General features: G+C 39.5%; 1 protein-coding gene across 1 annotated transcript in view; it reads left to right on the top strand.

The window, feature by feature from the left end:
- Positions 1 to 26,512, top strand: part of GNAL (G protein subunit alpha L) — a 126,507-nt gene that overhangs the window by 89,442 nt on the left and 10,553 nt on the right. Inside the window, exons 7-11 of the mRNA XM_085322492.1 lie at positions 20,109 to 20,163; positions 22,533 to 22,606; positions 23,543 to 23,601; positions 23,849 to 23,969; positions 24,837 to 24,967. Of these exons, the coding sequence (XP_085178618.1) occupies positions 20,109 to 20,163; positions 22,533 to 22,606; positions 23,543 to 23,601; positions 23,849 to 23,969; positions 24,837 to 24,967 (440 nt within the window). The remainder of the gene's footprint in view (positions 1 to 20,108; positions 20,164 to 22,532; positions 22,607 to 23,542; positions 23,602 to 23,848; positions 23,970 to 24,836; positions 24,968 to 26,512) is intronic.

The raw sequence follows: 26,512 nt of genomic DNA, 5'->3' as shown, positions 1-26,512 counted from the left end.
CCCTTCAGCTAGGGTGAAGCTAAAAACTACTCTGCAATTACATTATTGTTGTCTCTCCAGAAAAATCAGGCAAAAAAGCACCTGGATTTGGGAAGAGCAACCATATAGGTGAGGTCTTAGGCATGTCAGACGTTGCATGAGTCCTGCATAGGTGCAGGAAATGACARCATGATTCTGCTTTGAAATTGCAGATTTAATAGAATTTGATGTCAAAAAGGAATCACTAATCTGGTCTGACCCACTGRCTATAGATTTTTGTTCAGCTAGTGGATTTTAGGCAAGTTTCAGCCAGAAAAAGAAACACAGAATGTAATGTTGGGAGTAGAAAAAGCTAAGAAAAAAAAAAGAGGAGAAAAAGTAAATTGTTAAAAATTGTGAAATGCAMATTTTAACTCATCCAGTAATGCTAAAGATATGTGGACTTTGTTAGAGGTGAGTGTCTGTAATCTATCCAGATACAAGGAAACAGTATGATCACGAAGAACTCCAAATAAATTCCTGAATGTCAGTTTTTTGCTTCTAGTCATGCCGTCCCCTCGCCCAGATATACTGCCCCCGTATTCCGATATTCATAATCTTTCTTGTCTCAAATATCATGGGAAAAAATCCTGTTAATGCAAACTGTAGCACAATTGCATAATGCCAGAATTCCTACCAGTATCTATTGTAGCTTCAAAATCCAGGTAAGCTGGAAAAATGTTTATTTTAAGTAATGATAATTACAGGAAAGAAGCTTGTCTTAAGCTACAAATTTTATGGCATTGTTAGACATTAAAAAAACAGAATTTGGAGAGCCAGGCYGAATTGTGATTTTGCTAATGCTAGCAAAACACAGTATGTTTTCTGTAATAATTAGCTTGCTGTTTATTCGCAGCAAATCTACCATACTTAACAGAAGTTAGTAATCACCTACATGTTTGTTGCCAAACTAAGTAGCCTTTGTTAGATTAATTCTGCTTACAAAGCTATTCAGAGTTGCATGTATTCCAACAACCACGTTTCCTTTCTCAGCTCCGAGAAGAAACCAAAGCTTGCAACAAGGGTGAGGAATTTTTTTACTTGCTGAATGCTGTACAGACCTCTCAAACACACACCTTAGTGTTATCTGTAATATGCAAACTAAATAAAATGGTGTGCCTGTGAGGCATAATGAAGTGAAGTTGTACGTCATGGCCAGTTCACACATTATCGCTTCTACACCTCAGCTCACAACTCAGGAATCTGTGGAGGACTTCTTACTGAATGAAGCATGTACTAGAAACAGCACTGAGAGAAAATAATTGCATTTCGTTATCTGCATAGTGATGCAAAAAATTGCAAGTTAAAAAGAATAGATGCAGTAAATCTGCTGTTTACATGAAAACTTGGAACAGATGTGTCTTTACTGGGATATTATGAAACCTAATCTTTGGGCAGGTCAGTTATGATATGTGTGTAAATAAAGAAAACTATAAAAAGCTTTATTATTAATATATGGCAATATAATTRAAAAGGAAGATTTTTGAAAATTGCWCTGGATTAACATATGACTGCTTAAATTAAATTTGGCTTATRGGACTGTTTTAATTACCTAGCAAATTAATTGTAAGTAGATCAAAGCTTATAGTATTATATATAGTTGCAAAACCTTTTCAAGGACATAGTATTTGTGATCAGTTCATAATGTCTGTAATTCTTCCATAATCTCGTGTAAAGAAGCAGCTATACATGAGTCTTAACCTTTTTCTAGTGTATCTATTTCTGATTTTTTTTTCTGGATTTCTTTTTGCCAACTCTTCTTCAGGCTCTTTGAATCTTTTCACATAGTCTACAAGTGTGACTGCAGTTTGCCTCGACACACCCAATCTCCCATTCAGCTAACCAGTTTGGGCACCTATACAAAAAGAAAAAGACTTTAATTCAACCTGGCTAGAATACTAGGTGCAGTAGCTGAAGTCTTGACATAGCAGATATACTGCAAGCTATAATTAAACTTCAGTAGATGTCTGTCTTTCTGTATGCCTGTGGATCACCATGAAGCGTCTCAATTACAATTTTATCTCTTTTATCAGTAGTTATGTACCTATTCTGTGGTGTCTCTTTCTTTTCAAGTGTGAGTTTCGTAAGTTCTAGTTCAGCATTTCTTCTTGCTTACCTAAACCATCCTTTCTTTAATATTTATCTCTTTCTCTCTCTTCATTTCTAGTTGCCTGATGTATCTTGCAGCATCTCTTAACACTTCTCATTTGAAATAGTTATACCAGATTTTAGTAAAATCCTGTATTTCTTAGCCCATTGAGAAAAGCCCCTGTCAGCTCTTCTGTAAATGTGATGTATTTAGCAGTTTCTACACAACTTGCCAAACTTTATAGATAAATTGCAAAGCATGCTTGATTTCGTGCTAGGGAATAAGGTGATGTTCTTCTGGCTTCACTGTGAGAAGAATCAGGTTCTAGCTGCACGTTTGCTTCCTTCGAATATCTAAAACATTGAAAGACACCTGTTCAGAAAACTAGGTGCAGAGCAATGAGTCTTCCCCTATAAGATTAAATGCCTAATAAACCTTATCACAACCAACAGGAAGCAGAAAGATCCTTATGATTCTGTGATTGTATCACTTAATATACACTGCCAGAGTAAAGCATAGAGGTTTTTTTAATGGACATTTTTTTAAATTTCTCCTCATAACTATGCAGTCTATTATTTCAGTAGTGTGGAGTAGTATCAGCTGGCTTATTTTTAATAGATACTGTTGGGTTCACTGTTATATGCCAGAGTGGGAATAATTCTGTACTGTGGATATTATGGCATAACCARCGTGCAGAAGTGAAGCCAATAAGGTGACACTTTCTGCTTTGGCCTCAACAGCGGTACAAACGGTAGCCTGTCTATTCCCTCAGTTTTTGAGCACAGATCCTGTTGATGTCAGCAAAGTGTCAGGCAAAAGGCCCCCTCCCAGAGCCCAGTCCTGTTTTTACTACATAGCAAAACTGCCCTTGCTGACATAAGGACTTCCTCCTTGGGGTTACATTTGCCTTCTGCTTTTAACTCTTAAATGACAGATTATATTAGAATTTCTGCCGGGTGTTGGGTATTTCTGATAGATAGAAAAAAATAATGAAAAAATTATACACCTTGTGGTGTTTAATACGGTGTTTAGACAGTCGCATTTAGGGGGCGCCTTGGCACTGATAAGCAGTGCTACATGTTGGTGTTTAGCATTGCCATCTCCGTCTTCCCAGAAGTGCTTTTTATGCTTACGGTTTGCCCAAATACCCTAAATGGGATTTCATGTCCAAAAGCAAAGCAGGGGAGAAGAAGAACAGAATTCTGGCCTCAGTGTGCATCCTGCGGGTAGTGCTGCCCGCAGCCAGTACCTTGACTGGCATTTTGGGAGGATTCTAGGATCCAGCTCAAGCTTTTGCTCAATGGTCTCAGCTTAAAGTTTCTGAAGAAGACCTTACCTCAGCACTTCTTCCTGTAGTAAAGTGCATCTTGAAATACGTGACTTTCTCAGCTTCCAAAATGACAAAAGAGTTGTTGAGTTTTACAAAATTAAAACTCTATAAGTAGGCAGAAAAGCCCTGGGAATTAATAGAGAAATCTCAGAATTGGTTAGAAAGTGCTAATGTATCATTATAATCTAGAGAGAATAACATGGTTAAGCACCGTTCTTAACTGAGGGAGTATTTTGTTCTGAAATATGTTTTTGTTCTGAAAATTGTTATGACATGCAAGGGGAAAATAATGTATTTAGGTTCTAATAAGTTATATATCAACATTAGAAAAAGACTGCTTGGGATAGCATTTTAGGCTAGAGCCTTTTTTGAAGCATTGTGAGAGAACACATGAACTTTAGAACAATAGCATTTTAGGATAAGACTGTGTAATGTAACTTTGAACTATTTATAATATGCAGAGAGATAGTGCAGGTACTCATGTTTAGTGTAATTATGCTTATGCAATCAGTTTTTTTAGGAAGATATCCGTTTGACTAGTTTATTTTTGGAAACGTACTACAGGGTGCTAAAATGCGTATCTGTCTTTATTTAATTTGCAGCTTCAGTTCTAAATCTGTTTTTTGTATCTGTCAGGAGACATCCTTCCACCTATAAACTCTCTGAGGCTGATTAATGATGGATGGCATAAAAATCTACAAATATCAAGCTTTTAGCATCATAAATGAAAATGCTTTGAAGGGAGAGGGAAATAATTTCCTGTTTAATTTTTAAAGAAAAATACCACAGCCTAACCAGATGGAATTTTTTTATGCTATAAGTAAGCAATCCTTTCCTACTTTCATGACTGATTTTGATGTATTTCTAAGTTCCTCCTTCTACAATTTTCTTGGTACTGATAAGTCAAAGATCTTCCTTCAGATGCTCAGTAGGTGATGTAAAGAAGAATGAAGCTCTTCAACAAACATGAACAGATGTATGTACATATACAGATGTATGTATATATAACTCCTAAGCATGCTGTGTGGCTGACTGGGGCTATGCTGACTATTTGAGTGTATATTCTAGGTAAGTTAGAGTAAGATATATCTCACTATCTTAAAGATGAGTTCCTTAGCTAGGTAAATTATTTTATTGATGACTGTAGGGAAAGAGTAGAATGTTTGTTTATGCAGTGCCCAGGAATGGTTGTTTGCAGGTTTATTTGAAACATACTTTGTTTCCTACAAAATGTTTCCATCTGTATTTCATTTCATGTCGTAATTAATTCTCTCAGATATCATTTTACAGTATTATGTTTGTTAATTAATATTAATACATTTGTTTCTCATTATGTTTTCCATTCGATTCATTCTTAACAGTTCTAGGTCATTGTTTATTTTATGATTTTAGTCATATTAGTAGAAATGACCATGCATGATGTACTGGCTTCTTTGTAAGACTTTATTTCCCATCCCTTACAGTATTAAAATATATTTTAAGTATTGTGCATGGGCCTGTTCTTGACACTTTTTGAACATCTTATCTATACTCAATTTTAATTCTAGCCAAGCTTATTACCAATGGTATTACCATTACCATTGTAATGATAATCAGTAAGGGCCTCTTTTGGAGCATTAAATGCAGGAATGGTTCACCAATCCTTTTTTCATGCTTTCTGCTTCTAGACACCTCTATTTGTTGAACTAAAGTTTCTGACATCATTTGGAGATAATGACTATAATCATTCAAACTGTTAATACAAAAAGAATAATCTTAAAAATACTTTTTAAAATAATACAGTTTGGGGAGAGATGTAAAGGAGCGAGTTCCTTTAGCTTAATTCACTTTTCTGGTCCTTTTTTTATCTTCTGCTTCAATTGATTGCAGCACATGAGTACTGTATAATGTTGCATTTCTTGCTGGTACAGAAAACATTTTAAGGTGAACTACTGAAGAAAATAAATTATGTTTAAAAAACAGTTCTATGTGTGTGCTAGAAGGTATCTCAGAGTAGTTGGGTGGCTTGACAGGGATCGAGTCGTCATTACAGTCAACATTACTGAAACTTAGAACCTGGGCTTAATACTAGTTTTTCCAGTCATTCAAACACATCAATGTGCAGGTCTTGCTTTACAAAGCAGCGTGTAGCCCGGGGCCCAGATGGCCACAAACCAGCTCTGACGTCGTTGTGATGTTACCCCCGGCAGTTGTCCTACAGGTAACCGTGTTCTCTAGTCGTGGCTTCATTGGGAAACGGAGACACAGCAGTTGCAGTTAAGGTTCCTGGAAGTGTGCAACCCGGTTTCGTCAAGAAGTCAGCCAGGACTAAGTTGTGTTTCAGAGAACGCAGTAGGCACTGCGCCGCTGCCCAGGAGGCCTGTGCCCTGCTGCTGTTGCAAGGGCAGCAACAAAGACCAGAAGCAAACTTCCTAGAAAAGGAGCTGAGTTATGGGTGCGTACTTTGTCCAAGAACCCTCATACAATTATTTAAATGTATCCGTGATGCATTGAGTAGAAGTACTCAAAACATAATGTCCAAGTCAAGGAGGTAAAACTGGAGCCTGTCTTGTCTCTGATGGTGTGATCCAGTTTGCCTAGGAGCATCTCGGTGGTAGTCCCTCATTGTACATATGGGAAGATTCCTGCAGGCCGGGTGCTGGCAAAAACTGTACGCATTACATAATGTGTTATTACATTTATTATAACCTCCATTAGGCATGCTATTTGGAAGATACGAGAGAGTGCTGAGGATGTGTATCTGAAGCTGCTGGATTTAACAGCTAGGTAATTATACTTGTGGAGAATCACACAGGCATGATCGTTCCTCAGATTAAAAATCAACCTCTGTGACTGCAGCGCACCGTGTAACATCACATATTGCTGGACTGGCTGCAATTGTTCTGCTGTAATTCTGATTTGGACATTTGGAGATTATACTGCAACTAGCAAAGATCAGTATCTGAATTTGCTGTGAGGAAAGATCTTCATGCAGGCCCCAGACTTTCCAAATTTTGCACACATTACTGATCTTCTAAGCGTACATGTAGTCCAGTTGAATTCAGAAGTCCTATTGCATTCGCTAGGGTTACTTATATACTTGAAACTATGCAAAAATACTGAAAATTGTGGATGAGAGTTTGTAGAGTCAAAGCCTCTATTGCAAAATATCTTAGTCCCTCTGTACACCTAAAATATGTAACCATTCTTAGGTAACCATTCTGACAAAAGAAAAAAATAATGCAGTGCTTGCAAGGCTGCCTTGCAATGGGAATATCTTGCCACTTGTTTGCATTACTTATTTTTTCTATGTTCATTCTTCAGTTCTTARCAGTCTCTCTTGTCTTCTTAGCTTCTGTGACAAAGTGAGTCGCCTTGAAGATGATGTTAGGTTTGACGAATAGGTCAGCAATTTTTGATTGTACTCTTAATATGATTCAGATTAATTTAGTCATCATTTCCTTCTATCTGGCATCGAGTGTCAATTTTATAACTTGCACACCTTGTCTTGGGGGTAGAGGTGGCCCAGGACCCTTGCAGAGTTTCAGAATGAAGCTTGTCCTCGTGTTTTTCAGCTCTGAGAGGGGGAGAATTTTAATCACAGGCAGAAAAAACCACTGGAAACTTCCCTAGTTCCTCACTCACATCTGTGATTTGGCCTGTCTCTGTCTATAATGAATCTACTCAGATGTGCAAAATATCCTGGAACTGAATTTAGGTCAGAACAGGCCCAGGTCTGACATGGGAACACTAAATTAAGTTTGTGTGTATTTTTTTAGTCACAATTAAAGTCGTAATTAAAAATACTTCCTTTAAATGTAGTTATTACTTTGTGTTTTTTGAACACAAATAACGCTGAGACCTTCTGAAAAGAGCATTTTGCAAATTACGGAAACTGTTTATCAACACCTGCCTAATTAAAGAATGGTTTCTACTTTCAAAATCACAGTTATACTGTGTACTTTTTTGATTGACTTAAAATTTTTCTCAGTGTGCCCCTCCTCAGAGCAGAGAAATTATTTTTCTGAAGGAAATGTGAGCTTTGAGTGCTTTGTAGTCTAATGTGTGCTACCAGCTTGCAAGGTGGACACCTGTTAAGAGCAGGAGATAAGTATTTGCAATGCTGGTGTTAGGACTGGATTATGTGTAATCTAATTAAGTAGGTTACTAACAATTTGAAGGAATTATAAGATTAACAATTATCTATGTGTTTATTTGATTAAAATAAATGCCAGCAGATTTGGCTGCCATACCTGTGCTCTGCTATTTTTTAGATCAGGATTTCCATTTATTTGGTAGTACAAAGCCAAACAACAACAAAACTTTTGTATTTAGATTTTGCTTTTGTGATGACTTTAACAAATGAATTCTCTCTAATTAATGTTTGCTCTATTTCCACTGAACGACAGTGCACCTTATTTATAAGGACTGAAAACTTGCTTGGAGAAAGTCGTCTTAGTTTTGCGGGGGAGCTGTAGGGGAAAGAGGAGTGCTTTCTAAAATACTATGCCATTGGTTTAAAATTTCATTTTTGAGCTAATGAGCTGAGATAGTAATTCTGTAGGTTATTCCTTTGCACAAGGCTGAGGTTTACTTTCTAAGTTTGCAGTACAGGACTGGTATCGCTTAGTGAAGCTTCTCTGATTTAGTGTTAAAAAGGTGTCCAGCGCAGTGTGAGAGGTTCATCTTATTATGGAATCAGGGTCCCAGGAACTAAAGGGAGAAGTCCTTGTTCTTCTTCACACCTACCTTAAAGCCTGGTAGCATTACCTCATTAAGGCATTCACTCTCCCAGCGATATTTTAAAGAATTTGTGTTTTAGAATTTGAAATTTCTTTTTAGAATTTTGTTTAACATGGACTTTAGTGGGGGAAAAAGGTCAGATCTTCACAACTGGTGACTGTATCACAAAAGTGGTTCAGGACAGGTATATCAGGCACATTCCTTCTCAGAGCATTTCCTTGAATCTGCACCATAATGTGATATGCAGACAATTTCATAGGAAAAAATAAGCTGATAAGGAATTTGTTGTTTAGAGACATTCAGGTTTGAAGTGGAAAAGAAAATGGATGAAAACATTGCCTCTTTCACGTAAAATACAAGGCTTGTACCTGCACTCACAGTTTGACTGCATGATGATCTGCCAATATATTGCCAGCGATGCATGATAATGTAAAACTGGGAGTGTAGCTTCCATATTTATAGAGAAAATGATTTCCAAAGCACTCCTGGTTTTTATTTCCACAGACTACACACAGGTTAGGAATGGTATTTTTAATATTCTCTTAAAAGAAAAAGAAAAGAGAAGAAAGAAAGGTCAATATTTTGAAATCTGAACTGACAAGTGGCTTTGGATTTTTGACATTTATACCTTATTCATGTATTCTTTTTCAGCATTTTCCAGCTGCTGTTGCATAAATCTGAGATGTTTTTTCCACTAGCTGTATGGGTGGAGAAAACAGAGTAGGAGGGTCAACTACCTTTTCTGTGCCTGTTTTTAAGAGCTTCAGAAGTTACCCAGGACTTAAAATTGGCTTTGGTTGCTCTTTGAAGTAAGCTTTATCAAAAATCTGTCCTTTCCTGCAGATGTATACACAGCACAAAGCAACAGTTCTGCAATATTGTAGGACCGCTCTTTAGCTCTGAAGGCTGAAGTTTTTCTCACAGTAGCACTATGCTGTGCTAAGGGTGGTGGCACAGGCCACGATCCTGCAAAAAGCTGAGGCTGACTTCCAAGAGGCTCCACGTGGGTCCCAGAGCCTTGTGCGTGCGCTGCAATATTGTTGCACCAGAGCAATATGACCGATGTTGCTGGGCCTTCTCTTTTCCTTAGCTTTCCTACCTCAGATTTGAGATGTTGTGTTGGCACTGGCAGCCAGCATCCCAGGGAAAAGCCCCTGCAGTGAGAAGTGGCTCTGGGAGGATTCCCTGCAAGGCCAAGTTCTCTGTTATCTGCAAAGCAAGATCCCTTTTCTCTGGCTTTTCATAAACCAAGCTCCAAAGTAACGTCATGTTGGGTACAGGATAGAGCACCTTAAAACAAAAATGTGATGCAATCTTTAAAGTAACATGAAGCAGCAATAATCAGTCCATTGCATAATTATTTTCCTCATTCCTCAAACCCAACTAATTGTATTGCTGTTTTAATAGTACTGATATACTATATGCTGAAAAATTCCAGAAGAGTTGACAGAAATGGGAAGAAAGGCACAGAGAGTATAGAGGTAGAATTGCTTTTCACAAAATGTCACATTAATAGCAAATGTTAGCATAACCATGACTTACTGTTAAATGTACAGGTAGCAGGGTTTTAAGACTAGTTGTGGGCACTAGATTTAAGGCTAGTTTTACAGTTCTCATCCTGCCTAAATGGCTTTGACTATTAAAAGGAGTTACACTAGTTGGACATGGTCACTGCATCCTTCTTATTTCCATGTTGTAGTAACTGTTCATCTCCTGGTTTTAGTTTCAGGCCTTCCACCAGTTCCCCCAAATAATCCTCAGCCAAGCTGTAGGTGTTATGACCAATTGCTCAAATATACTCAGTGGTTAAATGTGTCATGTTCTGAAGTGGACATTGTAATGGTGATCTAATGAGAACAGTCCAGCAGTACTGTCTGTGAAGATTCAGAAACTTTCTTATGATTTTAATGGTTATTAAATAAACAAGTAGTTATTTCTAGCATTTATATTTGCACTGCAAGACCTCTGCTCCATGTTGTTTGCATTATTCTTGCTTTCACCTGATAATTTCTATTACAAGGCAGTTGATCTTATACGGATATTTATCTGACATTATTTCTCATGTACAGCTCTGAAGTGTGTTGTGTGTGAGAATAAGAAGGAGATAGCCCATCTACTCTATATTAGGAGTAGATAAGTCCAAATAAATTCTGTTTCGTGGCATGGGCAAGTTTGGGAAAACCAGGCTTTGTGTCCTTCCCATCAAAGGCCGTTGTGACAGGTTGCTGAGATGCCTCACTCTGCTAAAGGGAAAGCAAAAGGTCTATATCTGAATGATGGGTGAAGTGGTTCCTTTATGTGTGTTATTGTAAAATGCTCTGAAAGCACAGGAAGGAAGGATGTCAGTTCTAGTCATCTTTCTGTCCCTTAAATTCTGAGCCGTTAACTTTTGCCCTGTTGTAAGTTTTCTTGCCTTGAACATATATGAGGTAATATCCTGCTTCAGTAACCATGAGCAACCCACACAGCTGCCCTGCATGTTGAAGGATGGCTCATAAAGTTTGCATCCAGAATGTCCTTCACACAAGATAAAGGTATGTGAATGCAACAGTAGAGCCGGGTCAGGGAATAAGAAGTGCAGAAGAGAAATGACCTGCTACTACACCTGATAAACTAAAAGGAAAAATAAACTTTACTGGATGCTATGCAAGGTGTGCATTAACACTGTGTTCCCACTCTTCAGAAAGTTAGTCACCTTCCTATCTTTTTTGTAGAGCCAATTTTTTAGTTTTTTTAGATTGTACTGATGGTGTGCTTTGTGTCTTACATGCAACCATAGAAAGCTTATCCTCTGGTAGGACACGTGTTGGGAGCCCTTGTTGTTCCTTAAATTTTAGACGTCTATATGAACTCCAGATGACATCCAGATGCCATGTCTTGGTGTCTGTAGGCCCACACTGTAAGACATTCTCCCGAGGTGAGGATACACATGTCAGTCCTTGGAACTGGTGCCAGTTGTTCTGTTTAAATCGCCGCATTTAGCAGGACTCCAGCCGTGTCAGTTCTCTGGGTCACGTCAACACTTGACAAGCATGTGGTAGGTGAAAGCAAACAGATATGCTCACATTTTGCACAAGATTTTAACACAATGTTCCTTTCACTTAGATTTCACCAAAAAAAAAAGGGAAAAAAAGGTAGATCTGAATATAGTGATAAATGTGTGTGCTTTTTGTGGACAGAAAAGTTCGCCACTGTGAAAAGTTCATTTGTCTTCACCTGAGTTTTCTAGGAGCTACTAGCACCCTCTTTTCGAATCATCTGGTTTGACTTTGAGACATAAAATCTTTCAGTAGTAAGTACACTTGCACTGAGTTTGGATTGGTGCCACAGGTAAACACAAACTTCTTGTGACTTCCTTTTAAGCCTGGGTTGTGTTACCTTTGCTTCTTCTGTTTGGGGATTTTCTGCTTTCTCTTTTATCAGCTTCCGATAGAAAACTCCAGTCAAACTGGTTTCTCCTCTCTGGCAATCTCCTTGGCAGGGTTGTTATTCCAAAATGCTTCCACTGGAGTAACTGATCAGTAATTTCCACAACCAGTGCTATTCCTAACCTGGACATGGCATTCTTCAGAGCTCATAGCAGTCAGCGGATTTCATGTATGCTAACAGAATATCCACAGTGCAATAATTTTTAAAAACAAAAGCTTCAGCCAGAATGTGCAAGTTGCTTTGGAATCATTTTTCCATATCACATCAAGAGAAGCTTGCAAATGGAAAGCTGAATTTGCAATTCCCTGTGAAAAAAAAACTTGTTAATTTTTCACATCCCCTAGCAACCTTGTGATATATAACTGGTGCTAGTAAATATCTGATGCATTTGACAGCACCAAATATTAGCAAGGCTTTTGCATGCAGTTTGGATTTCTTGAACGTAAAAGTCAAGGTTCTTTTGAAGAATTTAATCGAAGAGTTAGAGGTGAAATCTTCTGTGCACTTTGGTTACAAAGGTGAGAACAAGGTTTTGATAAATTGTTGTGACTGCAGACTCCATTTCCAAATTCTAACAGGACAGTTGGGTTCTCCCCATTTAGCTCCTCTGTCTTTTCAGGCGTACTTTACTTCGCTTCCCAAGCTGTTCTGTGCAGTTGCTGAAAGATATTAAACAATTATTTTATTCAGACAATGGATAGAGTGGTCTTAGTATGTCACTTATCAGTTTACAAAAAAAATTAGGATCCAGATCTCTCCAGATAATCCAATATGATCTTTCTGGTTTTAGGTTATTATCTTTTGGCCCTCTGTTCAAAATTGCAGTTGTAATTACAGAATGTGCCATGCGGAGCCTCCAGACTGCAGCATTCAAATCTGTGTGTATATAAACACACCCTGGTGTATCTGTATACATTTAATGATTATCATCTCTAAGACTGTCATGCAAATCAGAGGAAACTTCACTGAATTCAATGGGTTCAGGTTAGTGTAAATGAAGTCAGAATAAGGGCCTGTGGGTGCCAGTCTAAGCCTTGCATTTTAGCAGTGCTTCATTTTTAGCCAAGTTTTGCAACAGCTCAGCCACTTTCACCCATGGGAATAATATGTCTGATCACATGCAATAGAAAAATATTATCCGTTTTTAAAAAAATAAATAAATAACCTTTCTTCTTCCTTCTTTCTTTGCCCTTCTCCTTCCCTGTTCTCTGAGATCACAGATAACAGAAGTTGCAGATGATGAGTCTTATTTCTGCTGGAGCCTGTTAACCTTGCTGTGTGAATGACAGTTTTCCAGATTTAAATCTTAGTCAATGTTTATGTTAAGAAGAGGGTTAATGATGATCCCCATAGGCCTCTCGCTCAGAAAGCAAAAACATCTGCTAAGCCAAAAAGTGGTTAGTTTGCTAAATATAGAAGGAAAAAATGCATTTCCCAAAATTCACACTGCTCCTTAACAAATTTAGGGAACCAGTGGGGGCATGTACTTACAGAAATCATACTGTTTATTCATTTTTGGTTTATGTTTTCTCAATTAAAAAAATCAGATTGCTACTGCTAACCATTAGAATGGTACTAAACATATATCTGAAACATTTAATGTAGTTGAACTTTTCATGTATATGTTTAGGTTAATAGCTGGACTTCTGGCAAAGCCTGTGAAGGCTTTCTGCAGAGATACTCTGCAGTATGTATCGAGAAGACAGAGTTTAGCAGCTAAGAAAGTGAGGTTCAAATGGATGGCTGCTAGGAAATGCTCTTAACCAAGCACAACCACCAGAAACACTCTTACAGATTTTAGTCAACTTTTTTTTTTTTTCTTCCTATCAAGCTTCCTTCTGATCGCTGCCAGCTGCCTGACTCGGTACGGGAAAAGGTTAGCCCTGGTGAACAGTGACCAGCCCTCAGCTGCGGTAGCCCTAGTCTGTCACTGTGCTTAATGTCTCAGCAAGAGTCACCTTCTGTAAGTTGGGTCTAAGCTAGAGTTTGCCTCCTTCGCCAGTACTGATGATAAAGCAATTTGTGACCATGCTGCTCTGCTTTGGTCCCGGCCGTGGTTGGTGGTGGCCTTAGCTACAATAATAAAGTGGCATGGATTATATGCTTAYGGATCTAGCTTCTTAGACCACTGGTTGCCAGGACGTAGAGCAGGACAACAAGGTGCCACCACCTCCCTACCTAGGAGCAATCACCAGCAGGGACCGGAGAAGGAGGCCCTTAACGTATTTTTAAGGTGCCCTTTCTCCCTCTGCAGCAAGCCCCCTTTTGTGTGTGGACCGCCCCATCTCAGCCGGTGGCCTCCCCTCACTCCAGGGCAAAACCCAGCAGCTTCGGGAAGGACTGCCACGGGCTCCCCGGCGGGTGCACCAGACTGGGACCCGCCGGGCGGCCCCTGCCAGCCCCACGGGTTTCCTTTGGGGTGGGATTGCACTTTGCTCCCATGCCGAGCCTCGCTTTTAACCTTTCAGTTTCCTGTGTAACAGTGACAGTTTCCGTGCTTGGCAGCCCACGGTGAAGACCTGCCGCTCTGGGTGAATTGCCCATTTTTTCCGTAAGCTACCGGCAGCACTTTGTTAACCCTGTGTGAGAATGCATCAACTTCACYGGGAGGCTGGCAGAGCGCTGTGAACACTTATTTTTCCCGAGTGGAAGGGTTGTCAACATGAGCCCTGGAGATGTTTATTAAATTCAGGCTTTTACCTATACCTTAGTGAAATTTCTCCAACAAGGTGAACTGAACTTCAGCCTATGAATATCGTTCCAGTGAAGAGGTTTGAGATAGAAAACCGCAGCCGCAGGGCTCTGCCGAGGCACGAAATGCAGGGCGCGTGGTTTAGCGAATGCTGCCCTCTGCAGCCTCTCTCTTTGCCTGCTCTTCGGATCCATCAYGGGCATTTTTAAGGCTTTGCAAAACATTTTGCCTTTTTTTCTGAAGACCGTTTCTTTAATCTGCTTTTCCAAAAGCGTTACGCCCACACGAGAGGCTGAAGAGACAGTTATAGCAAGTTACTGTTGGTGTTGACATAGATCCTTTACAACTGCTGGGGAACGAAAGGGAAGTACTGGGAAACCAGCGCTCTCAGAAGATGCCAAAAATACATGTTGATCCGCATCAACGCTTAGATTTCTTACACGCTCTAAATAAATATTGATTTCAGTGATATCGTCAAAGTTTGCACTGGATGTTTTCTTCAGTAATAATTTAAGCAGCAATTGGTCGATCCATCAAAACTAGAGAACAACATACATGATCCAGAGTGGATTCAAACCAGGTTTCAGTCTCTCTTCTCTCTGCCTGATAGCGTATTCGCTGCTGTACTTATTCCTCCTGGGAAACTGCTGCAAAGCAGTATGGAGGGATAGAGTGAAAATATTCCACTACCACATGGAAGCTGTATTTAAAATAGAGTGACTATTTAAATTTGACAGGAAAATCCCCAGCCATTAAATGTTGCCAACTTCTTTTGAGGGGTTTCTATTAATATTTTCAGTAAATGACTTACGAAAATTAGTCAGTGGTTAGAATACTACTGGAAGTCGTTTTCCTTAAGTCCTTCCCAGTTACTGGGAAACGTTATCAGAATACTGTGGGGTTCCCTGAGGCCCAACAGCAGAGCCTAAGGAATTGTCCAGGCTGGAAATCCATGTTTTTTTACTGTAAATACAGCAGAAGGAAGTAACCAGATTGTTATCCCTCACTTAGTGAAAAAAAAAGACTTTTTATAGAAAAAAAAATTCGAATTCCAAGCTTGTCTCTGATAACTAACTGCAGAATTTAAAAAAGACGGGTTTCTTTTCAGTTTCAGCTCCATGGATAACTAACATAAGTATTCTTGTTATGATATATCTACCTCAAGAGTGATTTATCACAACCTGAAGGTGGTGGAATTGGAGGCCCCTGTCCCCAGTGGTTTTGCTTAGTAGACTGTAGTGGTCCTGCTGGTTTTTTGAGCCTGTCGAGAAATTTGCAAAGCCATTAGTGGCTCATCAGAAAAATACAGGTTTGTTAACTCCAACAACTTACTTGAGGATAAATTGTAGATTCTTTCCTCTGAGAACTTGAAGCTGTAGTGTTAAAGCTTTGACATGTTACCTTTTTCTTGTCAAGAAACCGGCATTTTCCTGTGGTTTTGATTTCTTGTTTTTCACAGAAACTTCTGGATACAAGGGCCTTTGAAATGTTAGGGTGAGACTCAACAAGAGGTCCAGGCAAGCAAAAATGGTTGAAGCAGACAAAGATTTATTAAAATGTGTAGTTCATTTTATTGATCTGCAGTTTAGCACTTCATCTCTCCAATTCTTTGAATGTCAAAATACATCTAAAAATATAGTATGGGGTTTGTGTCTATAGTATTATTCTTCTAACTTTGTTTTCTTTTATTTGTGATTTTTTTTGTGGGGTCAAAATATCTGTACAGAACTGCTTAGTGATTTACCTGGTAAGAAAGGGGAATTTTCATGTACGATTACCTCCTTTTTGTTTGTGCATTTATGAACCCTTTTTTTCCAGAAATTCTTGTATAGCTGCTAACGCTGCTCAAATTGCCATGGTTTTTCAAGAGAGTAATGCTTATTGATAGTTCCCACATGCACTGGCAGGCAAGTCTAAAACCTGTACTTTTGTGTTCGCAGCTTGCATAATACAAAATTTAGAGATTGCTTGTCAAACTAAGTGTCAGCTGAGTTTCCTAGGAAACTCACTAAAGATATTTATAAAACTACAGATCAGCTTAATAATAGATATAATAATGTCAGCAGCTCGTGACTGTTTTTTTTTTTACTTTATCAGTGCATTTTCCTTTGCTTTAATGTGTTAGCAAACCAAACTAATACATTTACAAACATGTGTGTTTTGTTCAGTGTCAGGAAATGTGAAACACCCTGCTGTAAAATAGAAAGCATCTAAAAGAATCTGAATGTCATACTAATTATGCGACTGAATCCTTCATAAATAAAACTGCAGTTGTGAAAGTAGAAATATAAATATTATATAGTATGTTACAGTTCTATTCTCAGTTGAGCTGAATGTGTGAGTTTTAAGTTCATTGCACATACATACAAAACAGTTACTGCAGAATTAACACAGATCCTCAACACAGGTTTGTACAGAAGACTTGTAAGTATTGTAAGAAGACATAAATCTGCGAAAATAATTTTACCACTGAGTTAAAAAAACATGAGCTAAAAAGAGAGAGTAACTAATGCTGGTGTTCATTTTTATTCATTTTTCTTCTGTTGTGTTTTCCTCCTACTGACTGTTTAAATGGACATGTAATTGCCACAGTGGGGAGGAATCTTCATATTTTAAGCACTTTAAATTTAATTTTTGTCATGTAAATTTAAATTTTTCCATTTATATATACACACGCGCACACACACGCACACTTTATTTATATATATATATATATGACATGTATATAGTATATATAGTTATATAAATGTATATGACACCAGAACATAATTAATAGAGATATTTAGGGTTATTAGAAATTGATGTTCCTTAGAAAGCAATTAGAAAAGGAAATTCACTTTTCACATTTTAATGCTGTAATAAGAATGAGGTTAACATGTTTAGTGATGTGGCAGTACTAACACTTTATCTCATCTGGAATCCATTACTTGTAGCTGCTATGTACATTTGCCTGTCAGAGCTGGGTTTTGGTACTGTAAGTAAGATTGTATGAAGGATATTCGAAAATTGATTTTCTATCTAAAAAGTCGGCATGTAGCTTTTTATACACCTAGGCCTAGATTTTTCAGTACCTAAAAAATTCAGTCCAAGTTTAATGCAGTTGCTAAAGAAGTCTTGGGAAACCTGTCCATCACGCACTGAAAGATTAATTTTCCGTAAAGCTAAGAAATTTAGCCGAACTCTAATAGTAGTTATGTGTTGATTTTTTCATGCTGATGATGACATTGCTACTTGATACGGTGGGCTGACAGTTAAAACCTTGTAAGTCATTGCATTTATTTTAGTATACATCACCTGTGGCCTGCAACCTTAAAAGCATAAAAAATGACAGCTATTTTAACCGATACTTTAAGGTGTGTATTATATAACAGAGCTCTGTCTTGTAACTCTGGTATTCCAGGTAATTACATTTGAAATGTGTTCTTTGACTTATCTTTGACCTACCCAAGGGTGACAGTTTCTGGGTGGAAGACAACTTGGGCCGGTACTCGGGACATCAGAGGGCTGATTAGGAGACTTGCTGCCGTGCGTTGTTGGTTGTCTAACTCTCCATCAGTCACTTTTCAGTTCCTTGCCGTGATTTACCCRTTAGTAAAACGCAAATGATAACAATCAGTAGCCTATTGAAGCGCTCGAATAGGCAAGAAAGATGTGTGTTGGCACTACATACCGTAAGGTTAAATCGTTTCCTATCAGCTCTGCCAGCGTGACCTTGGTTCTGGCGACTCAGGAGGCACCGTCTCTGGTTTACACCATCGCCAGCGGCAGCGCTTCGGCGAGAGCAGCGCTGGCTCACGCGGCCTCACGCGGTTTGCGATGGAGCCGTGCGCTGGCCAGGACCCTCTGCCGTGCCGGTGCGCTCGCTCTAGAAGCGTTTTTCTGCCGTTTTTGCACTTAGCCGCTGTTGCGGCCCAGCGCTGTGGGCCGGCGCTCTCTGAAGCTCCTGCCCGCTTTCCCCGGGCCGGTTCAGTCTGCTCCTGCCGGTCATCGAGCCCGTGAAAGCAAATCGCTAGGAGAACGGAGAGAAGGCTTTGGAGCGGGCGCGGAGGTGCAGTAGCTCTGCCTGAGCAGCCGCGTTACGGAAAATTACACCTTGTTTAGGAAGAGATTCTGCTTGGAGGCGTTTTTGGTTTTGTTTTTCCATCTCTTCTTCCGTCTTAGTACATGCCACAAGCGTAAGGCGAGAGCTCTCTCAACGATAGATACGCCAGTTAAAAACACATCTCTCCGTTGCAGTATCTGTGTTAAAAGCAGGGATCGCAGAGGTAAAACTTTGCTCGGTGCGGCGCAGATCGACTGCACGGAAGGTTCTGTTTGAACACCGCTACTTTCCAATGTGGTTAAATGTAAAGATGCGCTTTTATATCTTTATATAAGCTTAAGGTGGCTTTCGGGGGAGGAGCAGGATTTGCTAAAGATTAATTTTCTTCAGGGATCATTCGGTATAATTTTGTAACTAGATGCYGCATGTGTTGCAGTAACAGTGATATTTGAAATGTCATGTTTAGACATCACACCTTGATAAAAGAAAAAGTGGATGTTTTAACTGTAGATGCTGGAATTTTTTTTCCCGGTTATAACAATGGAGGTTCAAAAAGGGAAAAGTGCAAATAAATATATACACAGTGTATTTTCCTTGCATTTCAGTTCATATCCGTGGGAAAGTACTATGAGAATTACAAACAGGCTTTTAGGGGGGTATTTTTTCAATTCGTCAGTGTGTGTGACCCCTGTGTTAACAGAGAGTCACGTTGCAAGTCAAGAGTTCACCATTTTCTCTTCTTTCCCACTGCAATTGAGTAGGCTCCACATGTACAACCTTAAATATTAGGAAAAATGGGAGAATTTGCCCGTTGATAAAGAAATCTTAGTATTACTGTAAGAGGATGAGTCAGCCAGTGGGGTATTCACTGCCAAATACCAAACAGCAATGCAAAATCCAAGAAAGCTTCTAAGTCATGCAGGCAGGCCGAGAAAATGAGCCATCTGCGCCCAGACAAAATCTAGGGAATGAGTGAAAGTGAGGGAGGAAATCCTGCCTGTTTTAACTATACGTATAAAATTACATTTTTATATCCTTATTGCTGCTGTTCTAGCATGTTCTAGTTAAGCTCAAAAAGGTTTCTAAAATAATCAGTGTATGTGGTCCCCCTTTTTTTCTAGTTCCCTGGCTCTTTTTTGCAGTTTTAAGTCTCTGTTTACCTTATGCATTTCACTCAGTCTTGACAATGTGAAGAGTCAGATTGCTTAACCACCATTTCATGCCTGTTTTGTTTTCCAGTTCTTATGCTTTAGTCGCAATGTTAGAGGGCAGCATTTCAGGACATATTTGTGCATATTAATAAGCCTTACATTATGTTTGTATATATTAAGCTAACATTATTGAGGCCGTAATTAACATTAATCTTATGCTAGATTAACATTATGCTAAATGAAGGAATCTCTTTCTCCCATTTCCTTTTTTAAACTCAAAAATACTATTTTTATCTAAACAATTTTAAAATGTTATGACACATGGGTAGCCTCAGTATTTTTTAATCTCACAAAATTTATTTTTTATCTCACAAAATTCTAGCATTTCATTGCATTTGGACTGCATGTGAGTACTGCAAGTGTAAAAGCACTATATCGAAACCGAGTTTGAATAAAATTTGTTTGGCTTGGAAAATACAAACYCAATCAATGTATGTAAATTATTGGGCTGATGCATTTACCATTTGACTTCTGTTTTACTTTGCAGCTGGAACCTAAACCAAAAAAAAAGTAGTGAAAATTATTGTACTAGATGGGATTTTACATATCAAAGTACTTGTTTATTTTTCTTCCAGCTTYTTAGAACGAATTGACAGCGTCAGCATGGATGACTACACACCTACAGATCAGGTTGGTGCAGCTAATGGGATAGGGTCTGAACCAGGATACCATTTATATGGATTTTTTATGTAATTTATTTTAGTCCCAACAACAGCTGAAATACGCYGTGCCACATAATTTCAAAACGCAGYCAGTCAGCTAGAGTGACAGATATTAAAGAAGCGGCTTTTCAGCGGTGCAAGTTCGTCTTTTACTGTCAGTACATCCAGGCTGGCAGTTCCAGTAATACTTCGCTTTCCGTTCTGGGTCCCGCAAACGAAGCAAACACGAACCATAAAAGCGTACAGTTTCCAACACCGGCCYTCACTGCATGGAAGCAATGTCTCATCTGAACTGTGGGGTGATGGAGACCAGGGCAGAGGCTCCCCTGCGTCCATCCCCGCAGCTGTGCCGCGGCCCCGCAGCGAGTTCCCATGCAGGGATTCGGGAGGGAGCCTGTGCGGCAGCACCATGCCTCGTGGGCATTTGGGGAAGTTAAGGCTGAAGTGAGATAGTCGTGGAGAAAGAAAGGGCTACACGAAGCTTAGCTTTGGCTGGCGTCCCTGTCGCTTTGGGCAGGTTCTCACTCGGACGGACTGAGTCGGAGGTTATGGTTTTCCAGTGCTGGTATCCCACCACGAACTCTACCTAAAGATTCTAGGTCACATTGTGATAGATGCAAAAACACAAAGTAAAAGAGAGTACCAGCACTGGATATTTTAGTCTGAATTTTCAAAGTATATAGTGGATGGATGCTTTTGAAAAATACCATTACCGCATCTCATTTTATGAACAGGGACTGAGATTCAGAGAAATAAAGTGACTTGCTAGAGATCACACAGGGGGTTTCCAGACTCCTTGTTCAAGCCCCTGACCACGAGCCTGTCCAATTACTCGATAGCGTATCCCAAAATAGAAGGCAATAAAAAGTAATGTGTGTTTTATTATAAGGTGAAATTCACATAGTTGCCCCAATAGAGAATAAATTATTAAAGCCCTCAAGRCATTTTCAAATTAAAGTAGTTGCACTGAGGTTTAATCCCTCTTAAAACTCATGAACTCATTTTAGCATCAAATTTCTTCACTCTGCTGGAGAAAGAAGTCAATGAAGCAAAACTGTGTTTTTGTTTCCATTATTTATACTAGTGTTGGCCTGTTTGATCCTGTGAAACCTTTCTCTAYCTTGAGCAGTAGTTTGTAGTAGGTAGATTTGGCAGTGGATCCATTATTTGTCTGTCCAGAAATTTCTCCTGACATTTCCTTTGAGAAGGCAAGAGGCCCTTGATATTAGGCAGATAGAAAACTATTGGGCTAAAAGGAGATTTTCTGACTTGCTTTTAGGTTTTTGTCCCATTGTATTACATAGGTTTTTCTTGATGAATTAGACTGCTAAAAATCACTACCTTCCTCTTCTCCCTCCCATTCAAGTGGAAGATGACATTGGGGTAGGGGGAAGAGGCGAACTGAGCTCGTCTCCTTGGACTCTTCCCCATCCTCTTCCTCCTTCCCTTCCCGTTGTCGCAGCTCCTTGGTCACAAGGAGACCTAAGCTAGACGGGCCGTGCCGGCGGTTCCCGCAGAGGGGGACCGCTCACTGCCATCCCCCTGTCTGTAAGCTGGCTGCTCCCTCGAGCTGTAGGTTTTGTACCCAGTGCCATGGCAGCAGTGCTGAATATCCAAGGTTCAAAATCCTGCCAGCAGTGATGATGGCACACGGTGAGCTAGTTGCATTAAGGTATACAGAATAAATTGCTTTTATGTTCTTCCTTTGAAAATCTAGGAAATTGTAATTTTTTTGTTGTTGTTGTTATTAAAAGGATGTTATTGAGATTGTAAAGTATTGCTAGCCTGAAAAATAGGAAAGAAACGCTAGATTTGCATACAACCTAAATTCTGTTCTCTTGTGCACTGTAATAGAGCTTTAATTACTTAGTCACAAGCTATTATTTCGATAGGATTCCTGTCTCATTTGGGATAAAAGAGGGCAGAACTAAGGTTGCCTGGGCAACTGTAAATCTGGAGTTTTCTAACATTTAAATACTTGACTTTACATCAAGAATAACATATCTTTTTTCTCMGTTTTATGTAATTTCTGCATTCGTTATCCACATCACATATTATATGACCATCAGTAAGAGGTTTCAGTATGTGTTATGGAAAATGTGTAGGACATTCGCCTCCTTTCAGAATATGCACAAGATATTCCAAGTTCGGAGAGGATGTCTGTAATGATCTACTTTGTCAGTATGGACAAATACAGGTTTACCAAAAAGTCTAGTTTAACTTTAATTAAATTGAACATTTAAGACTTCCCATGTAAAATAATAGTCCATGCTTTTAAAAAACAAAATTAGGGTAGAAAAAGATCTCTCTAATCAGCTTCTGTGTTCTCATTTCCAGGACCTATTAAGATGCAGAGTKTTGACATCAGGGATTTTTGAAACAAGATTTCAAGTAGATAAAGTAAATTTCCAGTAAGTCTGTTAATAATAATTTATGATCCTCATACTAATTCCTAACTACTTAGTTCCTATGTCTGTGCTTGTGTATTGTGAGTATGGCCAGTTTTGGGGTAGGTTTGAGGGCTCTTGGCAGGGGATTAGGGTTTGTATTTTTTTTTTTTCAGTCCGTTCTACTTAGATCTTAGAATAATTGCCTTGTACTCTGTAATAAAAGCTGATATTCATCATGTCCATTAGTGCTGCCCTATTGTGGGGTTGTCTGTGGCTGTTTTTACCAGCTGGTTCACTGGTACAGCACTGTAAACTCATGAAATAGTTTTGGGGATGAGATCTTGCAGAACTCAGTGGAAATGCTGCCGAGTCAGAATTTGTACAAGTGGACAAAGAGAGTTTAACATTAAGAAGTCCTACGTTTTCCTTCTCCTGGAGGGCTGCAGGCTCTGTGTTTTGAATTTTTGTACTGTCTCTGTTAAAATGCACCCAGTCTGGCTAACTTTGCTTATAGTTCCTAAGACCAAAAAAAGTAGCAACTCTAACTGGGGAAAAACTGCTCCTGAGCACCTSTCTTAGATAGTTGTATAGATTTACACTCTCTCCACCACCACTTCAAATATGCTAAAACTTGTACGTATTTGTAATACAGTAGACCTAACCGTATGTGACCRTATGCATTTCTACAGGCTGGAAAAGCCAGCTCTTTCCCCGGAAAGGAGTGTTTCTCGTTTGGGGAATTTAGTAGCGTTCCCGGGGCAGAGCCAGGCAGGCAGATTTTCACAGCTTGCTCACAGGCAACGCAGCGTCAGAAATTCCTCTTTCCCTTCAGGCAGTATTTTGCTGCTGCTGTCCTTGGGAGCTGTCAGATTTTTTAAACTGAACCCTGATGCTGCATGCTTTGTGTGACTTTCCTAATGCACATAAGTGATATAACATCCTATGGCTTTTTAACAGCATGTTTGATGTAGGTGGCCAGAGAGATGAGAGGAGAAAATGGATCCAATGCTTTAATGGTGAGTAAAAGTATTCCGTATTTTTATTTTGGACTTATTCTGTACAGTGTGAGAGGCTTAGTATTCATACTGTTTTATTTATGCTGAGAACATGATGTGTCACTGATACAGAATTCCTATATTATATAAATATTTTCTTCTGGTATTTATGGCAGTTTGGGGAGTAATGTGAGCGTTACCCTGTGGAGTGTGTTCTGGGTTAATGGAAATGTTGTCTTCTCTCTCCTTTTTCTGTTGCTCTGTCCAGACGTCACAGCTATAATCTTTGTTGTGGCTTGTAGCAGCTACAACATGGTAATAAGGGAAGACAATAACACAAACAGACTACGGGAATCCCTGGACCTTTTCAAAAGTATCTGGAATAACAGGTAAAACATACCTTTTCATGTTCTTCTCCCCCGCCCCCCCCCCCACTCAAAACCCATCATCATTTTGTTGTTCGGCCAAGGTGAGGACATGCTCCAAATTTCGTTTCATCCCCTTCCTCAAAGGCGGCGGCAGCAGCGGTGGCTTCCCGTACCAGATACTGTAACAGATACAGTAACTAAATAACAAATACCCTCCTAACAGAGAAAAAGTAAAACTGAGAGGTGAAATAAGATAATGAGAAGTTCCCAGAACATGCCTGTCATGATTCTCTGGGCTGAAAGGTGACTGAAGTTAGAGTGTGGAAAAATTAGAAGCACAAATTCCAAAGGGATGTTGTCACGACAATGGCTAGGTACCTTATTTGAGGAAGAAAGGAGATTATTTCCTTTCTGTTCCTCAGGAATCATACAGGCCATCCTAAAAGACAGGATATTTATGTGGGTGAACTAGTAGTTACGGCAGAGCACTTTGAGAAAAGGCAACTTTCTAGTCTTTTTCTCTTGTTTCAGCAGTACCAAGCACAGCGAATAGTAATGCTAATTTTTGGACTACACCCTGCTTTTAGGAAATATCACCATTTTTTCAATCTGATATCAAAAGGATAATTTATCAAACAGTATCTGAAGAAAGTTCTCTTCAGCAGTGCCTAATCCAGCTTTTATAAATATATTTATAGATTCTATAAATATATCCACCTGCTTTGGTGCAGGATAACAGAAACACTGATTTAGGTGATGAGTTTTTCTGTTGAAGTATGATCCAGATTATTTTATTCCATGCCCATGAAGAGATAACCCCTAAATTTTCTGTTGAAGTGATATGTTTTCTTTGATGAATAACACTAGCATTTGGCTTATTTTTGACAGGTGGTTACGGACCATTTCTATCATTTTGTTCTTGAATAAACAGGACATGCTAGCTGAAAAAGTCTTGGCAGGGAAATCAAAAATTGAAGATTACTTTCCTGAATATGCGCATTATACTGTACCTGAGGATGGTAAGATTTTTCACAACTGCCGGATATAACTAGCTGATGTAGTCCTTTTGGTTGTTTTCTTTTTGTTTGGTTTTTCCTTTCTGTCTCTCATCCACATTCACAAACACGYGCAGTTCCTTACCGTGAAATAACTGTTGCATCGGTGTGCAAAGATAAAGCAACCTGCCCTTGCGCACGCCAAGGGGGGCTGGAGGACATCCCTTCCTGGTGGCTTATTCCCAGGGACCAACCCTGCCCTTGCTCGCTCCTGGCCAGCCCCAGCGCGGGAAGGGCGAGAGGGGGCTGTGACGGCCCCGGGGCACCCGACCCCGCTGCGCAGCACCCGTGGGAACCCAGGGTGCCTGCTGGCTCCGCTCCTGGGCACCTGTGGCCGGAGGAGAAGGAGGGTATGGGGAGCCACTCGGCCACCCTCCCCCACCAGACCCTTCTGCCTGGGCTTCCTGCGTTGCTGAATTTCGCTAGGGATTCAGACCTAGGCCGGTTTTGAGGGGCAAAGCAAAGGGCTTGCTTTCAACCATGCTGTATTCTCAGACATTTAACAGCAGAGCTATAAATTTCAGCATTTGCAAATACCAATGGGAAGCAACGTTGCACAGGAGAGCAGCAAGAGAAGTTTAGTGGAGGAAAAACACATTAATAAATACAAGAGAAAGAATAAAAGAGACACTAGTATGTGTTTGGTTTCATATTATTTCAAAAGGTACGATGATTCTTGCACTGCAACAGCATATTGCATAAGTAATCTCAGGTATTATAGCTATTTTATACCAGGCAGTTAGGTGCAGAGAGATCATTGCTTACCCAATATCTCAGTTCTGTGTCTAGCAAAAGAAATAAAACATGCACTTTCTGACCATTGGGCTCTGCTCTTGCCAAATGACATTGTCTGTGGCATAGAGTGTTTAGAGATCTGTCAGAAAAGGCTTTTGTTCCTCTCTTACCACCAGTAACAGTGTAGGTTATAGAATGAAACTGTAACAAGCTATTTCATCTTTCATTCAGTTCTGGGMTTTCAAGAGTGTGTTACTAAATTTCTAGCGGAGAGGATAGATACATTTTCCTCTCTTAAAGTCTGAGTTAGCCCGGCATAAATTCATTAACACTAAGGGCTTTCAGGATCAATCTTCCCCCACTGTCACTCTCTCTCCCAAACATGCACCCCATATATACAGGAAATTTGGGCAAATTCACTTCACTTTTCATAGTAAGCAAGTTGTCAGACTGAAGTTGCTTGTTGTGTTTCTCAATGGGATTTCACAACAGTTATCCAGATTGTCTGCACCTGAAGCAGCTCTCTGCTTTTAATCTGTAATTGCTCATTTGTTCTTTAATTTCAGCTGACTTTATCTGAGGATGGCAGGAGCTGAACTCTAARATGCTGTCAGTTGTGTTGCTACTCTGTGCTTACTCTTACTGCTGTAGATGAGACCAGATTATGTATTTCCCTGTTCTGATAAATTCTGTCCATTATTGTATTATGTTTATAAGCATCTGGTCTGATGTTTTAGATAAGTAGAAATCCCACTGAAAGGAAAAGAAGTTGTC

This window comes from Rhea americana, unplaced genomic scaffold, assembly GCF_003343005.1.
Source record: "Rhea americana isolate MKP2758 unplaced genomic scaffold, rheAme1 scaffold_78, whole genome shotgun sequence".
Classification (NCBI taxonomy): domain Eukaryota; kingdom Metazoa; phylum Chordata; class Aves; order Rheiformes; family Rheidae; genus Rhea; species Rhea americana.
This window is presented reverse-complemented; position numbering and strand designations above follow the sequence as displayed.